Below are 21,812 nucleotides of genomic sequence, written 5' to 3'. Positions count from 1 at the left end.
AGGGTGTGATGATAGTTTTCTGCATGTGACAGAAAACACAGATGACAGTGGTTTGAATAAGAAAGAAGTGCCTTTCTTTGCATAAAAGTCTCAGTGATAAATCAGTGCTGGCACAGTGCTCCAAGGTGTCTGGAGTCTGAGCTCTTCTACCATGGCTCCATTCAACACGGCCTCCCTGCCCATGGCCTCCATTCACGTGGTTCAACCATGTAAAATGACATCCATATTCCAGTTAGCAGGATAAAGGAAGGGCCAAGAGCATATGCAAGTTACCCTTAAAGGCAAGTTCCGGGAAACTGACCTTTAATACTTCTACTTCCATCTCATTGACTGCAATTCTGTCATATGGCCATGCTTTGCTGTACAGAGAGTTTGGAGGTATGATATCTTGATGGTCATATACCCAGCTAAAAATGGTATTATTTTGGACAAAGGGCAGATACTGGGGAAATGAGTTAGTCTCTTCATTCATGGACAGTAGAATCCTGATGGATTTCTGATTGTTCTCTTTGGTCAAGGGGTTTATGATAGTGACATTTATTATTCCAGAGAATACATAAGAAAGAACAGTTTTTCCAAGAATGAAGAGTTTGACTTTGAGCTGAGTTTGAGGTAGCTATGGGACTTTAATGGAAATACCCAATGGATGAGTGGATATATGGATCTGGAATTCAGGAGGGCAATCCAGTCTGGAGATATGGATGAAGGAGTTGCCTCCATATAAGCAATTATTAAATCATGAAAGTGGATGATATTACTTATGAGTTAAAGAAGTACAGAAGGGGGACTGAGGATGTAGAGTGGTAGAGTGCTTGCCTCACATGTATAAGGCCCTGGGTTCAATCCCCAGCACCGGGAAAAAAAAAAGTGCAAAAGGAAAATTGAAGAAAATCCCATTAGTTTGTTTTGTGTTGCTTTAACAGAATACCTAATTCTAGGTACTGTGTAAAGAAAAGAGGTTTATTTGACTCATAGTTTTGGAGACTGAAAGTCTAAGATTGGCAGCCCCATCTTTTCGGCCTCTGGTGAGGGCCCCCTTTGCTGTGTCACATCATTTAACATGGTGAAGAGGAGGGGGAAGTGGCCACATGCTGAAGGGGTCAAATACATGGGTGGCCTCACTTTTAACAAACTGTTCTAATGAGATGTGAGTCCCTCTGCAGACAGCATCAGCGTTTTCTGAAGGTGGAGTGCTATGACCTAACTACTTCCCATCAGGCCCTACCTCTTAAATAGTCCACCACCTCAACACAGCCACACTGGGGACCAAGCTTCCATGACATGGACCCTTGAGGGACACACTCATAACTTCACCAATAAAGGCACATGGAATGTGGTGGGGAAGGGGAGAGAAGGCATATTATCTCAAGAAAGAGACTGAGGAGAGCTCAGAAGAGTCCAAGGAAAACCTGGAGAGTGTGGAATTACAGGCTGCATCAATTATTTATCACAGTGTAATGAACCATCTCCAAATTGTAATGACTGAAAATACTAAGATTTGATATTCTCATGATTGTGTAAATTGACTTGGTAGTTTTCTGTTCTTTCCTGGGCTCACTTGTACAATCAGCTGGTGGTTCTACTGTGGCCAGAGGGGCCAAGGTGGCCCCACTCACACAGTGGAGGCCTTGGTTCTGAAGTGCTCTTTCCACATGGTCTCTCTTCGTTATTAGCCTTGCTGGTACTTCATTGACCAACCATGTGACCTGAGAGCAAGTTACTCAACCTTTCTGGGCCTCAATTTCCTCATCTATAAAATGATGGTAGCAATATCCTTGCATTGTAGGGTCATATAAGGAAAAATACGCATACACATACATATATCTGTATGGTTATATATATATATATAAATATACATATGTATAATATTTATATACACACATATGTATGTATATATATTTTGTGTGTGTCTGGCTGTATATGTGAAATTAAATAAGATAGAAGTACTAGTACCTGGCCTAGAAGGTACAAAAGAATATTGGACGAAGTGGTATTTGGCAAGTCAAAGAAAAAAATCGCATTGAAATGAGGAAGGGCATTCTTACTTTGTGTGTGTATGTGTGTGTTTACGGAATATACGTGGTGTTAGGGAAGAGAAACTTTATTTTATTTTTATTTGATCTTCTGATGGTTTCCACTGCTCTGCTCAAAAACTGTGTCAAGATTGGCAGTGGATTCTGATGCTGCTTTTTCTATTAGAAAGTTTATTAGTGTGGACAGGAATTTCAATCATAAATTCTTAGATGAAGAGATTTTTCTCCTTAAGAAAGAGTATTTAAATTCTGCAGTCTTAAAAGTTGACAGCATCTTTTAAAAGCCTAATAAAATAAAATAACAGTTACACAGATTCATAGCTTATTATTCCCAGTATACATGGAATGATTGAATTTTTCTCTCTTCCCAAGGCAAAACAGAGCAGCACTTCTTTTATTTATTTGCTTTTTATCGTTAAACACTTTTAATTTTTAAGGTTTATTATACCTTTTTAATGTATACAAAAGGAGTGTCTATGTATGTGTGATATAAATAATAATAATTAACAGACATCCCTGTGTCCACCACCAGATTTAAAAAGTAGATAATAAATTGTGGTTTTTAAAAGTGATTCTAAAATGTGTTTTTAATTAAATGTTAATAGTAAAATTCAGTGGTGGTTAAAAAGTCAGATATATCTTTATTTATAGAATATTTAAAAAGAAGAAAATGATTTCTCCTTTCAGCATAAAAGCTCTATAGTTTTCCCAGCACATTACAGAAAGAAATATGTTTCTGGTCTCCTTCTTTGATGAAAAATGACCCTGGTTTCAATCTTTCAACATCAAACAGACTCATGATTGCTCCTGAGATGTGTTCACTTCCCTGATTCAATTTGACAAACACAGATTGAGCACCTGCTCCACGCCGGGCCTCATGCTAAGTACCAGGCAGCCAAAAGTGACTCAGAGCCCCTGTGCTCAGGAAGGGAAGGGTGGAGACCTAGGAAGGAGTAACTGTGGCACTGTGCTGTAGTCGGTGTGTGTGAAGTAAGACCTAGAGCGGCCAGTGACCCTCAGTCACGCAGGAGGTCAGGGACCATCTTGTAATCGCTGACTTATCTAAGTCCCTCTAGAGACCACCTTCATCTCTCTATTTCCAGTATCTACTACAGAGATAGAGGGCACGTAGTAGATGCTCAAAAAACACCTACAGAATTAACAAATAATTTGGACCTTAAAGGATCTAAGTAGGAGCCAGAAAGAGAAAATAGCATGCATGGAGGCATGTTTATCACTGCAACTCACATGCGTTTGGCTGATTTGGAACACAGCTTTGCTTTCTATGCTTTAAACATTCTTCTCTCTGCTTTTTAATAGGATATCGACAGCACAGATCACGACAGATGGTGTGAATATATTATGTATCGGGGACTGATCAGGTGAGCACAGGTGTTTGTTTTAATCTATTATTACTTTCATCTTTTGAGTCTTTCCTAAAAGGAAAAACGTTATAGCTGCAATTAACTTCTGTTAGTTTTTCTAGACATTGATTTGTTTAGTTACTTTAATATTTTTTCAAGGCATGGCCTAATGATTTAATAAGGAATAAATAGCTAAGCAAATTAAACTTAGGTATGTAGCAAGAATACTATGTAAACTATTAAGGGAGATAAGGAAGTAACTGTCAACACGTTAGGAGTGGTACTACTTTTTACTTTACGGCATGGTAGGAACAGTGTGGACCATTGTTTTAGTCAGCTTTTTCATTGCTGTGACCAAAATACCTGACAAGAACAATTTTAAGGAGGAAAAGTTTACTCTGGGGCTCACAGTTTCAGGGGTCTCAGGCCATAGACAGTCAGCTCCATTTCTTGGGGTGTGAAGTGAGGCAGAACATCATGGCAGAAGCTGGGAACATGGCATCCAGGAAGCAGAGAGGGTTCTGCTTACCAAGGACAAAATATAAACCCCAAAGTCATGCCCCAGGAACCCACCTCCTCCAGCTACACCGTACCTGCTTTACAGTTACCATCCAGTTAATTCCTATCAGTGGATTAGCACACGGCTGTGTTAAGACCCTCACAACTCTATCATTTTACCTCTAAGCTTATTTGTATTGTCTTACACATGAGCTTTTGGGGGACACCTCACATCTAAACCATAACAACCAGGGCATGAGAAAGTTCCAGACTTGGATTCCAGCTTTGCCCACTTCTAACATGTAACTTGGGTAAGCGACCTCACTTGGAGTCACCATTATACTGTGGTAAGATATCTCTGGTAAATTACAGTTTTTTAAAAAAGTCATCCATATAAAATGTTATCCAAAGATATATATATCCAAAGATAACATAACATATACATTTATATATTCTTGGAAAATATATATCAGGATATATGTGATCCAAAATAATATAGATGCAAGATCTTAAAATTCAAATAAGTAACTGTCTAACTTAGCTTTGAAAACATTATTTTTAAAAATAAAGCAAAGAGCGGTTTAATACTAAAAAAGAGGACCTAATTATTCATCCACTCATTTATTCTATAAGTATTTGTTAAATACCAGGTATTGTCCTAGGCAGTGAGGGTCTAAAAGGGACAAAACAAAATGTTTGACTATCGTAGAACATACATTTCCGTGAAAAGAGACAGGAAAGAAGCAAACAAGGAAGGACAGACCTTGACAAGTGGAGACAAGTAGGATGAAAACAGAAAGAATTAAGTCAGGTAGGAAGGATGGGGGGCTGCGGTTGTGGCTTAGTGGCAGAGTTTGCCTAGCATGTGTGAGGCACTGGGCTCCATCCTCAGCGCCACATTAAAAATAAATAAATAAACAAAATAAAGACATTGTGTCCATCTACAACCAAAAAATTAAAAATTGAAAAAAAAGATAGGAAGTGCTGTGGGGTCAGGGTGGGTTCCACAGGGTGGGCAGGGTACAGTGGGGTGACATTTGGACTGTGGCTTGAATAACACAAGGAGTCCACCTATGGCATATCCTGGGGAAAGCGCTTGGGCAGATAGAACAAGAAAGTGCAAAAGTCTGAGGGGAGCATACTGAGTACTTTTTGGTAAGAGCCAGGCGGTCAGGGTGGTTGGAGTGTGGTAATATGGGGGGTTCCCTGGGAGAGGTAGGTGGGAGCAGATCATGTGGCCAGTGAGTTGATTTGCATGTCCCTCCGCTTATAGGCTTCTTCAGTGGAGAGAACAAGCTGGAGACCTTCCCTGAGCTCATGGGGCTCCCCTGTTAGTTTCAAAACTGTTTGAAGATATTTGACCTGAGACCTCCAACTACCCTCCCAGAAATAGTGTGGGAACTTTGATGTGGGCTATTAGGACAGACCTCTCTGGGCCTTAGTTTGTCCTCATAAGAGCAGTTCATCCCTCAGAAGCATCTTAACACTGCCCACGTGAAGATAGGGACCAACATTGAATCAATCATCTCTCAAGTAACCTTGTTTCCTGTGATGTGTGGTCCACATTGATGAAGAACAATGGTTACCTTCGAGGGATGAAGGAATCACAGAGCCAGCTCCTCTGCCAGTGTGGATAGGGCTTATTCAGTTATGAGTCACAGTGACAACAAACCGCTAGCTTATCCTGCTCTGTATCTATCTGCCATTCAACGAGTAGTGACTGAGCATAATGGATGTCCAGCACTAGAGGTGACAGTCAGCTGATAAGGATCCCTGCCAAAGGAAGATAGATGGACAATAGCATATAAATAACTGCATGATGTCATATTTTAGAAGGTAGTGAGAGTAGGCAGAAAACTCTGAGCATCCAGAATATGGAGGCATGGAGTGATCACAGTAGGGTTGGGTAGGTCTTACTGAGAAGATGATGTTTGGGCCAAGATTTGAAAAAGTGGATCATGTGGCTCTCTGGGGAATGACCCTTCAGGCAGAAGGACCAGACAGTATGAAAGTCCTAAGGCAGGAACGCTGGCTGTACTTGAGGAAAAGTGGAGTTAATGGGGCCCCAGTGTGTACGTGTGCTGGGGAGGGGGTAGAGGAGGTAAGGGGACAGAGTGGACAGGCAGGGAAAGGAGCAGATCTTGTTAGGGGCTATAGAACCTCATTAAGGGCTTTGGATATTAGTAAAATGGTGAACTTTATGGGTCCTTTACAACTTCCACCTCACTGAGGTGGGTCCAAGAGGCCCTTGAAATGCTATAAGATTCTTCTGATTATGCCACTGATTCAGAAACGCTAAAAGGGTCAGCACATACTCAGATGACTGCAGGACAGATAGCTTGACTACTGATTTGGTGTTTCCAAAGGAGGGAAGAGCAGGCCAAGGGGTTAATTTTGTAAAGTATTTCATATCTCAGATCGATAACACTATTTTTGATTAAATATGTGTGAAAGTGGTTGTTTTAATGGGGGATATTAGAATGTCTAGAACATAATCTTTGATCTAGACTGAAATGGGTACAATTCCAAGTTGCAAAAGTCATTGGTCACCAAGAAACTGGTATTTATAGTAAACCATTCTCATAATAGCTGTGTGTGTGTGTGTGTGTGTGTGTGTGTGTGTGTGTATGTATGTGTAAACATGTATACACACATATGTATATATAGGACTAAAGATTGCTCCATCTTTTTATGGCTTCCATAAAAAAATACCATATACTGGATGGCTGAAACAAATTCTATTCTCACAGTTTTGGAGACTGCACATCAAGATCAAGGCACCAGGCCACCAGTAGGGTTGGTGACTGGCGAGGGCTCTTCCTCACCAAGGTTGCCTTCTTACCACATGCTCCACATACTTGGCATGTGTCTGTGGAGAACTCTCTCAATCACCTAATTCAAAGTTTTGCTCTTAGTAGGTGCTTAATAAGTACTTACTGGGCAACAATGGGAGATTCCCTGTTTTAGTGGGAGATAGACATTGTAGGGTTCCTTATTTTCAAAGACTTGCAGAGTGTTTATGAAGGCGATATCTATGAAATAGGTTTGAACTTTGATCTTAGAGATTTGGGAGGTAAAGAACCTGGATTTGTCAGAGTCAGTGACTTAGAATTACAAGTTGCTTCAAGTCCTGAGCTTAAACAGTTGCATTAACGTGGCTGACTGCTCAAACCCACATCTGATGCTCAGCAGCCACTCTTCTCTTGTTCCCCACAGGGGTCAGACTTGCTGCCTCTGCCTGCCCTGGCTCTGAGTTTCTGTTTCTCTTTTGTATGTAGATACAGGCTTTGAATGCTATTCTTACTACTTCTCTGGCCAAAGCCCTCATCATTTTTTACCTAAATTATTGCAGTGGCCTCTTAACTGGTCCTGCTGCCTTGACTCTAATACCTATTCTCTACAAAAAGCCATAGCAGATCTTTGCCCCAGAGCCCTCTAATGGATTCCCATCCCACTCTAAAAATCTGAAGTCCTTACAATGGTCTGCAAGGGAGAATTTGCATCATCTGCCCTTAACCCCCACCCTGAGCTCATCTGCGTCTGTTATCTGTTATATAACTCTGCTCCTGTCAAGGTGGAGTTGGTTCTCCAAAGTACCAAGCACATTTCTACCTCAGAACTTCTGCATTCACTGTTCCCTTTCCCTAAAACACCCTTCCTCTGAAATCTGTATGTCTTACTCCCTTACTTCACTTAATTTTTGATTCAGTGTTATGCATCAGAGGGATATACCTGACCATCTTCTATAAAACAGCAATGTCTGCTTTCCCTTGTGGTGCTTATCTGTCACCCCCCTGATCCTTATGTACTTATTTAATTTGTCTCTCCAACTGTAATAACAGGTCCACGAGAATGAGGATTTCATTTTATTCACTATTTTTTCCCCAGTACCTACAGTGGTGCTGCATGCAATAGAGACTTGGTATGTTTACTAAATTGAATAAATGAATGACTGAAATTGACACAGTCCTTTTTTTTTTTTTTTTGGAAGAGGCAAAATATAAATTAATTAAAATGAATACTTTGCTACTTGTGGTTCCTCCATTTTTCCATCTGAGAGCTTCAAGAAGAACTATTTGGACAATGTCTATAAAGTGCTTTGAATTTCCTGGAGAACCGAAAGCTCTAAGACAAAACAGGATGTGGAATTTTTTCAAACATATAAAATCAGAGTGACTGAAAATATGCATGTGGTACTTGGATTTTTAAAGGTAAAAAAGAATTTAGGTATATACTCCTGTCATTCTGAAGAAATTCTGTTGTTAACTCAAAACATAATTATATGGGGGCAATTTGTATAGACAGAATATTCATTAGTGTAAAAAAATAAAGTAAGGTTGCTAAGCTTATTTGTTAATTAAATCTCTGTGCATATTCCTTATTTACCATATCATAAAATCAACCTTTTTGTTAATATTTAGAGTAATGAATGAAGTTAATTCTAGATGTGATCCACATAGTCAAGTTAGGAATGGAAAATGAATTTAATAAGGAATAAAGATGCTATCTTCTAGATCTCATCAGATATTTTGAGGGCATGCTGAGAATTGACTCTAGGGTCTCCTGCATACTAAGCACATGCTCTATGCATCAAATCTTTATGAGATAATAAAGCCTTTACAAACCATTCCTATTTCTGCTACAGGTTGGGTTATGCAAGAATTTCCCATGCTGAACTGAGTGACTCCGAAATTCAGATGGCAAAATTTAGGATCCCCAATGACCCCAGCAATTATACAGACAATCAGAAAGTGGTTGTAGACCACAGAGAAGTTCCCGAGAACATTCATTTCAATCCCAGGTGAGTGAGTTCCTTTACATTCTAGGTTATGGTTATGAGCTACCACAACTAGGAAACTTAACTGTTCCTTCAAAATGAAATAGAAATTATATTAGGTTCTAGAGGTTTGTTCCAGAGTTGAAGTTATGTTTCTTGCTTTCTGGAATGGAGAAACATACTGTGTTCACAACCTTAGGTTTAAAAAAGAATCCCATCATCTTTATCACCACAACCGCCACCATTTAACATCAACCATGACTGTGAACGTCTGACTCTTTCTGTATCCTGGATCCTGATCTAGGTTCTTTGTGTGTTATCTCAATTTACCCTCACTTAGTACTTGTGTTATGTACATTTTATTGATAAGGAAGCTCAGGCTTCACCAGTGTTAGTAACTTCACTAGTGTTATGTGGCTGGTAAATGATGGAGCTATTCAGTAGGTAGGAAGCCTGTAAGCAGATTGTGTTGCTGTGATTCTCAGTTTGCACACATTAGAGTCTCCTGGAGAGCTTTTTAAAAATACCATTGCTTGGGTCGCACCCCAGACCAATTTCATCAGGACCTACTGGAGTACCTGGGCTTTGGGATTTAAAGAAATTCTTTCCAGTTATTCTAATGTGCAGTTAGGAATGAGACTATGGAGTGTGGAAATTTGTATTGCACATATTCCACCATGTAAATTATGTTGGGTTTTGGTTTACTTCATTTTTAATAGAGGTTTTCTGAGAAATCTATTTGCAGCAGAGTACAATGTGCTCTTTTCTCTGCCATGGCTGTATTGTGAGAGGAAACTTCCACATAAAGCCAAACACAGAACATGTCCTAGACATTATTATCATTTGACATCTCTACTTTTACCTGCTAATAGCTATATAAGTTTCTCAGACCTCATTTTGTTGGGAAGGGGAAAAAACCAAGCACGTGTCCATTTTCTTTTTCTTCCTCTCCCCTCCTTACAAAAAGAAAGAAAGAAAAAAATCTGTACCAAAATTTGGGCAATGAATGAGGAGAGCTCTAACCAGGCGTTGGTTTGTTTATCTAGCCCTGTGTACATGGGATGTGATTGTAAAGAGCTTGGGCTTTTTGATCCAGTTGCCCACTCATGCCTGACACCTGCCATGGAACAGCTGGGTAACTGTTAACCAGTTACTTAACCTCTCTAAGCCTCAAGTCCCTCAGCTGAAAATGGGGTGGAAACAGTAGTGCCTCCCTCCTCAAGTGACGTGAGGTTTGAATGACATGTAGCATTCTTAGAATGGTGCACAGGCGCTCTCCACATGAGCCAGTACCTGCAGTAGCAACAGCAGTATCTGTAGCAGTAACAGCAGAGGTGAAATAGAAAGCTTCCCTCCTTTTGCTGATTGAGATGACTTCTTAAATGAAAGCTAGAAAATGTGAGAGGGAAAATAATTTCCTGTTTCCTTATTCTTTATACATTTTTTTTTTTTTTTTTTTTTTTTTTTTTTTTTTTTTTTTTGTGGTGCTGGGGATTGAACCCAGGGCTTTGTGCATGTGAGGCAGGCACTCTACCAACTGAGTCCTTATTCTTTATACATGGGGAGTGTGGAGAAATCCCAAGTCCAATGTTTTTGGCTAAACACAACTGCAGACTGAGCCAGACCAACTGTGACCAGAGCTGGATCTGTTTTTCAGTTTAATTACGAAAATGATAAAGACATAAGTAGAAGGCTTGCCTTAATTTAAAAGTTGTGGGGAGAAAGTTTTAAGATTTCCTCTCTTAGTAGTTTCAAATGTGTGACATATTATTAGCTATAGTCAATGCTATCAAGAGATCTCTAGGACTTATTCATCGTATGTAATTGAAATTTTGGATCCTTTGAATCAACATCTCCTCCCAACCCAGGCCCTGGCAGCCACCCTTATACTCTGCTTTTATGAGTTCAGTTTTTTTAGATTGCACGTATAAGTGAAATCATGCAGTATTTGTCTTTCTGTGACTGGATTATTTCACTTAGCATAATGCCCATTAGGTTCATTCATGTTGCTGCAGATGACAAGATTTTCTTCTTTTTAAAGGCTGAGTAGTATTCCATCATGTGTGTTTCTCTCTGTGTGTACATTTTCTTATTCATTCATCTGCTGACTCCATATCTTGTATATTTTGAATAATCCTACAATGAACATGGGAGTGTAATATTTCTTCAACATCAAAATTCCTGTGGACATATACCAAGATGCAGCATTACTAGATCAGATGGTAGTTTTAGCTTTTCAAGGAACCTCCATACTGTTTTCCATAATGACTGAACCAATTTACATTCCCATGACAGCATATAAGATTTTTTTTTAAGTCAGATGCAGTGGTGAATGCCTGTAATCTCAGCTGCTCTGAAGAAAGAGGCAGGAGAATTGCAGGTTCAAGGCCAGCGTGGGCAACCTAGCAAGACCCTATCTCAAAGTAAAATTTCAAAAAGAACTGATGTAGCCCAGTGGTAGAGTATTTGCCTAGAATGCACATGACCCAGGTTTAATCCCTAGTATGGGGGGAAAGGTTCTTTTTCTCCTCCATGTCCTTAACAACCCTTGTTATAATTTTGTCTTTTTGATAACCACCATTCTAACAGGTGTGAGGTGATATCACTTCCCTGAGTAGTGATGTTAAGCATTTTTTTCCCATATATCTGTTGGCCATTTGGTTATGTTCTTTTGAGAAATGCCTATTTAGGTCCTTTGCTTTCATGTCAGGGTAATGCTGGCCTTGTAAAATGAATTTGCAGGTTTTCCCTCTTCTTTAGTTTTTTTGAAAACTCAGGACTGGCTTTAATTTTTCTTTAACCATTGCACAGAATTCACCAGCGAAGCTGTCAGGTCTTGGGATTTTTTGTTGTTGTTGGAAAGTTTTGAATTAATGATTCAGTTTTCTTACTCTTTTACTGAACTAGTGGAGTAGTTAGATTTTGTGTTTGTTCATGATTTAGTTCCGGTAGACTTCATGTTTCTGTGAATCAATCCATTTCTTATAGGTCATCCAATTTATTGGTGTTTAATTGTTCATGATAGTCTCTTATGATCCTTTGTGTTTCTGGGTATCAGTTGTAGTGTCTTCTCTTTCATTTATAATTCCCTTTATCTGAGTTTTCTAGTTTTTTCTTAGTAAATCTAGCTAAACGTTTGTCAAACTTTTTATCTTTTCAAAAAGGTAATTCTTAGTTTTATTGATCTTTTCTGTACTTTTCCTATCCTCTCATTATTTTTACTGTGATCTTTATTGTTTCCTTTTTTCTTTTGACTTTGAGTTTAGTTTGTTCTTCTATTTATGGATCCTTAAATTGTAAAGTTAGGTTTTTTGAGATCTTTCTCTTTTTTAATGCAGACATTTATTGCTAGCAACTTTTCTCTTAAACCTGTTTTTGCTGTATCCCATGTATTTTGGTATGTTGGATTCTATTTTTATTCATAACAAGATTAAAAAATTTTTCCTTTTGATTTCTTCTTTAATCCATTGATTATTTATGAATGTGTTAATTCCCACATACTTGTGACTTGCCCAGTTTTTTTTTTCTGCTATTGACTTCTAGTTTCATATTAGAAGATATGGAAAAGATACTTGATATAAGTCTTCCAGAATTTGTTTAGACTTGTTTTGTAGCCTGAAATAGATTTTATCTTGCAGAATGTCCCATGTGCACCTGAAAAAAAATGTGTATTCTGCTGCTATGGGGTAGAATATCCTATATATATATTTGCTTAGTCTACTTTATCTATAGTATTGTTTCAGTTTACTGTTTGCTCACTGATTTTCTGTCTGGATGATTAGTCCATTGTTGAAAGTAGAATATTGATGTTGCTTACCACTAGTATAGTCCTGTCTATTTCTCCCTTTTGTTCTATTAATATTTGCTTTACATATTTTGGTTCTTGGATGTTGGGTGCATATATATATATATATAGTGATTATATTCTATTGATGAATTGACCCCTGTATCATAATATAATGACTTCCATTATCTCTTGGGCGTTTTCTATTTATAGAGTATTTTATCTGATATAAATATAGCCACCCCTACTCTCTTTTGGTTACCATTTGCATGGAATTTCTTTTGCATCCCTTCACTTTCAGCCTATGTATGTCATTAGAGCTAAAGTGAATCTCTTACAGGCAGCATGTAGATGGAGCTTTTAAAAAAAATACATTTGACTACTCTTTTTTTTTTGAATGAAGAATTTGATCCATTTAACCTTACAATCATTTTGATAGGTAAGAACTTAGTACTGCCATCTTACAAATTGTTTTTTGACTATTTTATAGTTCCTTTGTTTCCTTCTTTCTCTCTTGCTGTCTTCCTTCATGATTTATCTGCTACAGATTTTTTTCTTTGTAAGGCTTACACAAAACATAACTTCATTTTAAGCTGATGATAATTTTGTATGCATACGAAAACTTCACACTGTAACTTAACCCCCATGTTTTATACTATTGATGTCACAGTTCGCATCTTTTATATATCCTGTATCCATTAACAAAAATTATTGTTGTTATAGTTCTTTTTAATATTTTTGTCTTTTAACTTTTATGCTCAGCATTAAAAGACTCCAGTCTTCAAGTTTACTATCCTTTAACACAGGCTGATTAGAGGCTGGTCTGGCGTTGGAGTGGTCCTGGAGGCTTGGTCTGTGGTTGTCAGTCTTGTGCTGAAGTTCACTGGGGTGGGCTCAGTGCTAGGGTCCATGGCAAAGTTGAATGTTCACTACTCCACTCCCCTGACCCCACGTGGAGGGTATCTGTCCCCTACTGTAGTGCCCAGGCTGGGGGAAGGATAATGCAGTTCCTACCCTTTTCAATGAGTTTTTTCATATTTCTTTGCCACACACAGATGCTATAATTGCTCACCCAAATTTCTTAGTTCTTGTGAAGGTATTTTTGTGCATGGATAGTTGTTCAAGCTGAAGTTTTAGTGAGGGGATGAATGTTCTTTCTGTCATCTTGCTGACCTCACTCCTACTTATATCTTTATATCACATAATAATCACAACTTTGTAAATGTATGATACATATATATATGTGTGTGTTCATTCTATTTGCAAATATGATTTTTCCATCTAAATACTATATTAAGAACTCCCATAATAAAGTATTCTATTTAAAATATTTTTACTGATTACATAAAATTCCACCATTGGATGTACTACTGAATGTTAGCTAATCAATATAATTGTTTTTATACATTTACTTTTGAATTATTATAAAAGTCTTCTAGTGACTCATTGTGTTATGGGCATATCCTTGATTACTTCCTTAGAATCTATTTCTAGATGTGGAATAGCAGTCAGAGACTCTACAAAATCATACTGTTTGTTATCATTATCACCTTGAGATAGGAAAGTGAATAGCACTTCCATATCCTACATTATAAAGGTTATTTGGATATTGTAGTTGCAGATGAAGAAAAGGCAGACAGTGGCTTCACTTGTGCAGATCTTAGCTTCCTTTCCAATACCTTCTGTGTTTCATCAGACCAAACAGATTTGTGATTTGTCAGCAAAATAAAGATTTGACCTGTAGGTCATGTAAAGAATTTAGAAGTTGTTCCCATAGAGACTTAATATGAGCACAAATGAAACACAAATAACATTTCATGCTTCATGACACTTTGCCTGTGAAATGGGTATTATTCACATTCAGGACAAGAGAGAAAATGATTTTTTTAGCAATGCTAACAGCCAATAATTTTTAGTTGTGCTTTTGGAATGATTCAGATCATGGAAAGAGAACTTTGGAGCTAAAATTTTTAGTCTGCCTTTTCCATATGCATGAATCCTCTTTCATTTCTTCATTTGCTAGTTTACAAATTGATCACACTGATTCTATTTCTTAGGTAGATAAGTAAAACCACAATAAATTATGGTTGAAATTGTACAAAAGACCATTCCTTTCTGAAGTTTTTACATGTCAATTATTTCTTTTTTAGATTTGGATCCTACAAAGAAGGACACTATGATGAAAACAATCATCATTTTCATATGAATACTCCAAAATACTTTTTATGAACTATTTAAGAAGTCATTGATTGGGCAAATCTAAGGGGAAAAATATGTAAGGTAGAACAAATTTACTGGGGAAAGTGGGGAAAGACGCACGGAGAAGCTAAATTTTTTAAATCATGGTGTTATGCAGTGGGAAATTCCATCAATTTCTAAAATACGTTGTTTAATAAAAGCATTTCTTTAAATTACTTTTCTTAAATCTTTAAAAATGGAAGGGGAAAGGAAAGGTGGTCATGAAGCCGAGGCAGAGCCGTGTGTTCACAAGGCAGTCAATGAAGGGGTTCCTGCAGGAGGAGGGTGAAGCAGATGGGGGTCCCTGAGAGGTGGCACTTGGCAGCGATGGTGTCGTAGGCCTGCCAGGCGGTGGTGCTGAAGATGGGCAGGAAGAAGAGGACCGCAATGACCCTGAGCAGGCTGATCACACGCTTCCTGGCAATCCCGTTGGCCACAGGGTGGCTGCTCCTGCCACGGTGGAGCCTGCCGTCGCTGCTGCAGGTGACAGCTGCTGGAGCTCCAGCCTCCTCCGCCTATTCCAGTTCTCTCCTTCAAGAGCCACTTAAGACCAGTAAAATTATATAGACACTATATATATTATTAGATAGTCACATATAGTAAATAACTATGTATAGTGATATAACAGTGTTACTCTTCAAGATAAAATAATTTTAAAATGACACCTTACCACTGCTTAAAGATAGGAAATTGACTTTTTGATTACCTGAAAGGACTACTGAAAAAAAAAAAGGAAGAAAGAAAATAAACAGCCTTTGATTCTTCTTGGGGCAAAGCAGGGGAAAAACGTTTACAGAGTAAGTCTAATTGTTAGATGAATAATGTGTGAGTGTGGCGGCTACTGACTCGGTGGCACCTCACCCCATCATCATCCCTCCCTGAGCTGTGATAGAATCATCTCTTTCCTCCTATGCTACGTCACTCCATGGCTAGACATGACACACTGGGTGGCTGCCTCCAGCCAGTCCGCCAGGCTCTCAGGGAACACGCCTTTATACACAGCAGGATCCCACGGAGTGAATGTTCTTCCTTAGAACAAACAGGTAGGTAATGGGGAGGTTTCAGCCAATCTGAACAGATCGTGGTTTGAATGTTGGCCATGGAGACACATATGATCTTAGAGCTGCAAGGGACCCTGATGCTTCCCATCACCACCCTGAGCTGAGCACTGCACATAGCTCTGGATATAACAGAAACCAACTAATTCGTTTGTTGTGGCCAGGTTCTTGAACTTTACTTAATTGACTTAAATGAGTCAATTTAAGGGCTGTATTGCTTACCCATTGATGTTTAACAAATGACCCCAATATCTAGTGGCTAAAAACAACCAGGAGTTAAAATCTGCTAAGATTTGGAAGTGGCTAAGCTAGAGGATTGGAGCGCAGGGTCTCTTGGGGAGTTGCAATCAAGTTGTCAGCTGGGACTGATGTCATCCAAGGTACAACTAGGGCTGGAGGATCAGTTCCTCGCCACCCCTCTGTGAGGCACATGGCAACTGGTTTCTCTGAGAGAGTCAGACACAGACAGAAGCCCTATTATCTTTTACAATTTAGACTTGGAGTCACATGCCCTGAAAGCCAAGTGTGGGAGTTGGAAAATTCCAAAGACAGCTTGAGTGGGAACTACTGATCATTTACTTGCTATTGAGTTGAGCGTTTTACCAACATTGTCTCCTGACAACACCATTGCAAGGTTGTAATCCAGTTGCCAATTGGGATCTCTCCTCCCTTCATCTCTGGATAACACAGCCAGAATCCCCATTCCATTCTGTCTAATAGACAGCATCTTCCCCAAGACTTCTGTGACTGTGGGAAGTGAAGGGCACCTCTCTCACTGACCTTCCTCTGTCATATTTCAGTTGGTATGTGGTCTCATCATTGCATTTTTGACTCTTGGATTCTGTTACTATGCAAGGTAAATGTGTTTCATGCACCTAGCCAGTGCCCGGTGCTCAGTAGGTGCTCAGTATTTCCCAAAGTTCTGGGGAGGCAGATCTCTACTGAGGCAGCAAGAGCTCCTTCTTATGACAAGCAAATGGAACTTGGCTGTTGCCTTGGACTTCCTCAAAATAAAGCAAAACAAAACCCTCTGTGTTTTAGTTGGTCTTATTTTACTGAAGTCTTGGAAAGATAGGAGTGTACATTATAGAAACTCAAAACATCTTCAAATAGAACAATTTGATATTCCCTGGTTTCATGAATCTTTTTTCTCCTTCACCTCATGTAGTACAGCAGATCTCCCTTGTCTGGGGTTTTCCATATCTCCTCCAGATTTCTGTTGAGTTCTAATGCAAAATCAGCTTAATTATCTCTTCTTTTTGGTCTTCTGTTTATTAATCAGGTTTCTTCCATCTAAAATGGCTCATCAAAATGGGAGATTTTAGTACATCTTTCAGTAAATAATAGAACATGCAGAAAGTCTGAACCATACATTTAAGTGACATATCTAAAACAGTGCCTGCAAGTAACCTCAAACTGCTTATTCAGGTGCATATAGAACATTTATCAAAACTGACCATGTGCTAAGCCAGAAAGTGAGATTCAACAAACATCAAAATTCTGAATTAATACAGATTATATTTTCTGGAGATAATAAGTTAGAAACAAATAACAAAAAGATAACAAGAAAACCCTAGATATTGGAAATAGAATAGGGAACTTCTAAGTAATCTATGGGGAAAAAAAAAAAGAGATCACAATGGAAAATATTTTGAACAAAACGATAATGAAAATACAGCCAGCCCATCAAAAGTTTTGGAATGCAGTTTCATATTTTGAGGAAATGCAGATTAGAAAAGAAGAAAGGTTAAAAAATCAGCTTCCTAAGTACCCAACAGGAAAATCTTGAAAGGGAACAGAAAAATAAAAGAGAGTAGAATAAAGGAAATAAGGGTAAAAGCAGAAATTAATGAAATGAAAACAAATAGTAGATAAAAATCAACAAAACCAAAATTTGGTAACTAATAAAATCAATAACTCTTTGGTAGGCCTGATCCAAAAAAAAAAAAAAAAAAGAAAAGAAAAAAGAAAGCAAGAAGACTGACATCAGTAATGAAAAAGAAGGACAACTATGTGGCTGGGACTGGGACTCAGTGTTAGAGTGCTTTCCTTGCATATGCAGAGTACTGGATTCAATCCCCAGCACCACATTAAATATATATATATATATATATATATATATGTATATATATATATATATATAATATATATAAATTATAGATGGGCACAATACCTTTATTTATTTTTATGTGGTGCTGAGGATTAAATCCAGTGCCTCACACATGGTAGGCAAGTGCTCTACCATTGAGCCACAACGCCAGCCCTGGGAATACTTCTTAACTTGTATGAAGTCAGCGTAACTTTGGTATCTGTGATGGTTAATTTCCTGTGTCAACTTGACTAGGCCATTAAGTGCCCAAATAGTTGGTTAAACATTTTCCTGGGGGTGTCTGTGAGTGTGTTCTGGATGTGCTTAACATTTGCATGGGTAACTGAGCAAAGCAGATTGCCCTCTCTGATGTGGGTGGGCCTCATCCAACCCACTGGAAGCCTGAATGGAACAAAAAGGCAGAGTGGGAAGGATTCCTTCTTTCTACCTGACTGTCTTTGAGCTAGGACATTGGTCTTCTGCCTTGGGATCTGGACTAGGAGTGAAACTTACACTGGTGGTTTTCCTAGTTCTTAGGCCTTCAGCTCAGATGAGTACAATACCATCAATTCTTTTAGGTCTCCAACTTGCCGACTGCAGATCATGGGACTTCTCAGCCTCCATGACCATGTGTGCCAATTCCTTATAAAAAACCTCTCTCTCTCTCTCTCTCTCTCTCGGGTTGGGGTTGTGGCTCAGTGGTAGAGCACTTGCCCAGCATGTGCTGAGGCACTGGGTTCAATTCTCAGCACCACATATAAATAAATGAATAAAATATTGGTTTAGCAACATCTAAAAAATATTTTTTAAAAAACCTCCCTCTCTATCTCTACACACACACACACACACACACACACACACACACACACATAGAATCAGCTCTGCTTTTCTAGAGAACCCAGAACAATGCATTTACCAAAATTAAAAAGTATGTTCAATTAAGTAAATTGTGGATTAATCCCTATAATATATATAGTTATACATTTCCTAATCAAAATATTAGCAAAACAAATCCAGCCTTGTATAAAAAGGGTAATAGTGTATGACCAATTCAGGTTTGTTTCTGGAATGCAATGTTGGTTTAATACTCCATGTCAACAACGTATGTAAAAATATATTTGAAAAGCATTTAACAAATCTTAACGCCCATTTATTATTTTAAAAAATAAAAACTTGTTAGCATATTAGAAATAGAAGAAAACTTTCTTCATCTAATAAAGTGTACAGAGGGCTTCTTGGCTTACAATGAGGTTATGTCTTGACAAATTCATCATCAGTTGGAACTAGCATAAGTTGAAGATGTGTTTAATATACCTGAACTACCAAATGAACACCATAGCTTAGCCTGGCCTACCTTAAACATGCTTAGAACATTTATATTAGCCTATGATTGGGCAAAATTATCTAACACAAAATATACTTTATAATAAAGTCCTGAATATCTTATATGCAAATACAGGTGGGCATTTTGTAGAAATGATGGCAGGTAAAAACACAATTCCAAAAAATACTACCTTGTACATATACTGTAGAGTATCGGTTTGTTTACCCTCATGTTAGTGTGGCTGAGTGGGAGCTGTGGCTTACCATTGCTGTCCAGTGTCGCAAGAGAGTCTCATACCACATATCACTAGCTTGAGAAAAGATCAAATTTCAAAATTTCCAGTCTGTTTTCTGTTAAATGCATATTTTTATAGCATCATGAAATTGAAACTTTATAAGTTGAACTGTCGTTAAGTTGGGGACCATGTGTATACACAAAATCTTACGGTGAACATGCCCACTGTGAATTTTATTGAGTGTTTTCCTGTTGGGACCAGGCAAGTGGCATGAATGCTTGCTATAACCACTTCTGTTTGATATTGTATTAGAGGTCCAAAGTAGTGCAGTAAGACTGAAAGAAAAAAAAAATGTCATTTTCTACACAATACGACTGTTTATGTAGAAAACCAAAAAGAATTTACAGATAAACTTCTGGAACAGTGGAAGCATAAATCACGTAGAAAACTCCCCTGTTAGGATAAACTGGAACTAAATCAGAATTCAAAAGAACTGTAAGCCTGCTTCAAGTTATTCAAGTCCTTGTTCTTGAAGTGTGACCCAGGTGCCAGCAACACTGATGTGACTTGGTGGTTGTTAAAAATTAAGAGTCTCAGGGCTTGTCCTAGGTCTGCTAAATCAGAATTTGCATTTTAACAAGATTGGCAGGTGATACATAACCACAGTAAAGTTTGAGTGGTCCTAACCTTGGTGGCTCGAGAGATCGAAAGCCCTAATCTGAGATTAAGATGATTCTGGATGACCCATGCCCTCAGACACCGGCAAAAAACAAAACAAAACAAAACAAAACAAACAAACAAAAAACTAAATAACTGAAGACACTATCCTTGTTATATTATATATAAATGAACACATATTAAATAATCCCTTGACACCTACTACACTAGAGTGTTTAGTGCAAATCAAGGTATATACCTTTAACTAGTTTTAGCAGAAAGTACGTGGAGCATTAGTTATGAAAGCCCCTTAACTCAGTGTTCATTATTCCAACACCCCTGACCATTCTGGCCTCATGGATGCTTCTTGTTGTTGAACCTGAGTTAAATGAAAGCCCTAATATTTTGGGTGGCCTGAGGGTATGGCTGACCACAGTTTCTCTGCTTGCTGACACTTTTGAGCAAACCCATTGCACTGCTTTGGAGAAGAAAGCTAAAAACCTATAGTAAGTTGTGGGGCGAAGGGAGCATTTCCTTGGAACTGATGGGGTCTGCTTTGCAAATGACGACAATCTTCTGTGATCTGTGAAGACAGTAAAATATAATATGTTCTTAGCTATCATTTTTAATGTTTCTGAGGAAACCTATAGATTAGAAATGAAATAAATTCTATAGAAAGTTGGAGTCCTCATTAATGATAACACCAGAGCAAGAATCCTAAGATTGGATCTAGAATGATTAGGAGTCCGGCATCTAACTCCTCTTCAATTCCAGTTTGTAGAGGGGGAAAGTGCAGATTCCTCATGTTCTCTCTGCTTTTTAGCAGAATAAAACACTATGTAAACATTTCTCTCTACTTTTTTTTCCTTTTTGGCCATAACAGAAACTTTCTAACTATATATTTATAAACATTTTCTAATATTTCTGACAGTGTCCATTTTTTTTTCTTTTTAAAATTTAGATGTCATATTACTTTTTGCCTCCTACTTTGTTCCAATTTTTAATTTAGACATAATATTTGTACATATTTATGGAGTATATTATAATAACTTGATACATATGTATTGTGATCAAATGGGGGCAATAAGTACTTCCATATCTTTAAATTTTAAACATTTTTATGCATTAGTAATTTTGTTCTTTTCTAGTCATTTTGAACTATTTCATAGATTGCTTTTACCAAGTTGCCCTCTGTGCTACATAAAACTGGAAACTGTATGTTGGTGCCCTGTATTTAACTTTTCCCCGTCTTCTGTCCCCACTGCCTTCTCAGTCTCTAATGACTCTACTCTGTTCTCATATAAGATCAAACTTTTTAGTTTCCACAAATGTGCACCCATTTTTTAGTGCACTGTTAGGGAGACAGATCTGATAACTCAGGAATTGCTGACCTAGGATGGGAAGGGTCTGTAGATTGAGGAAGACAGACTCCTATGGGGGAAAATAGAAATACCAGAAAATTTCCCCTTATTTTACACTCGACATACTCTTAACAGTCAGTGTCTTTTCCATTTAGGAGATCAAGCTCTCTGTTTTTTCCTACTTGTTCTTCAATGAATTGCCTTCTTAGTGGAATCTGGCAATTCAAGAGAGATTGTCCTCTTACTTCCCATTTCTCATTTGTTTTCAAATCATAATATGCCTTTTAGATGATCAGATAGATTCCAGGGACAATAGAAAAGACAAAGGAAGTGTTTATCCGCTGTTTCATGAAGTGGTGACTTATTTCATCTATTTGGTACAGTACAGTAGTAG

At 38.1% G+C, this 21,812-nt stretch overlaps 1 protein-coding gene across 1 annotated transcript in view; it reads left to right on the top strand.

Moving 5' to 3' along the window:
* Positions 1-14,871, top strand: part of Cwh43 (cell wall biogenesis 43 C-terminal homolog) — a 56,910-nt gene extending 42,039 nt beyond the window's left edge. The window contains exons 14-16 of the mRNA XM_047567451.1: positions 3,354-3,415; positions 8,541-8,696; positions 14,607-14,871. Of these exons, the coding sequence (XP_047423407.1) occupies positions 3,354-3,415; positions 8,541-8,696; positions 14,607-14,685 (297 nt within the window). The 3' untranslated portion in view covers positions 14,686-14,871. The remainder of the gene's footprint in view (positions 1-3,353; positions 3,416-8,540; positions 8,697-14,606) is intronic.
* The last annotated feature ends 6,941 nt before the right edge of the window (positions 14,872-21,812 follow it).

This window comes from Sciurus carolinensis, chromosome 10, assembly GCF_902686445.1.
Source record: "Sciurus carolinensis chromosome 10, mSciCar1.2, whole genome shotgun sequence".
Taxonomy (NCBI): Eukaryota; Metazoa; Chordata; class Mammalia; order Rodentia; family Sciuridae; genus Sciurus; species Sciurus carolinensis.
This window is presented reverse-complemented; position numbering and strand designations above follow the sequence as displayed.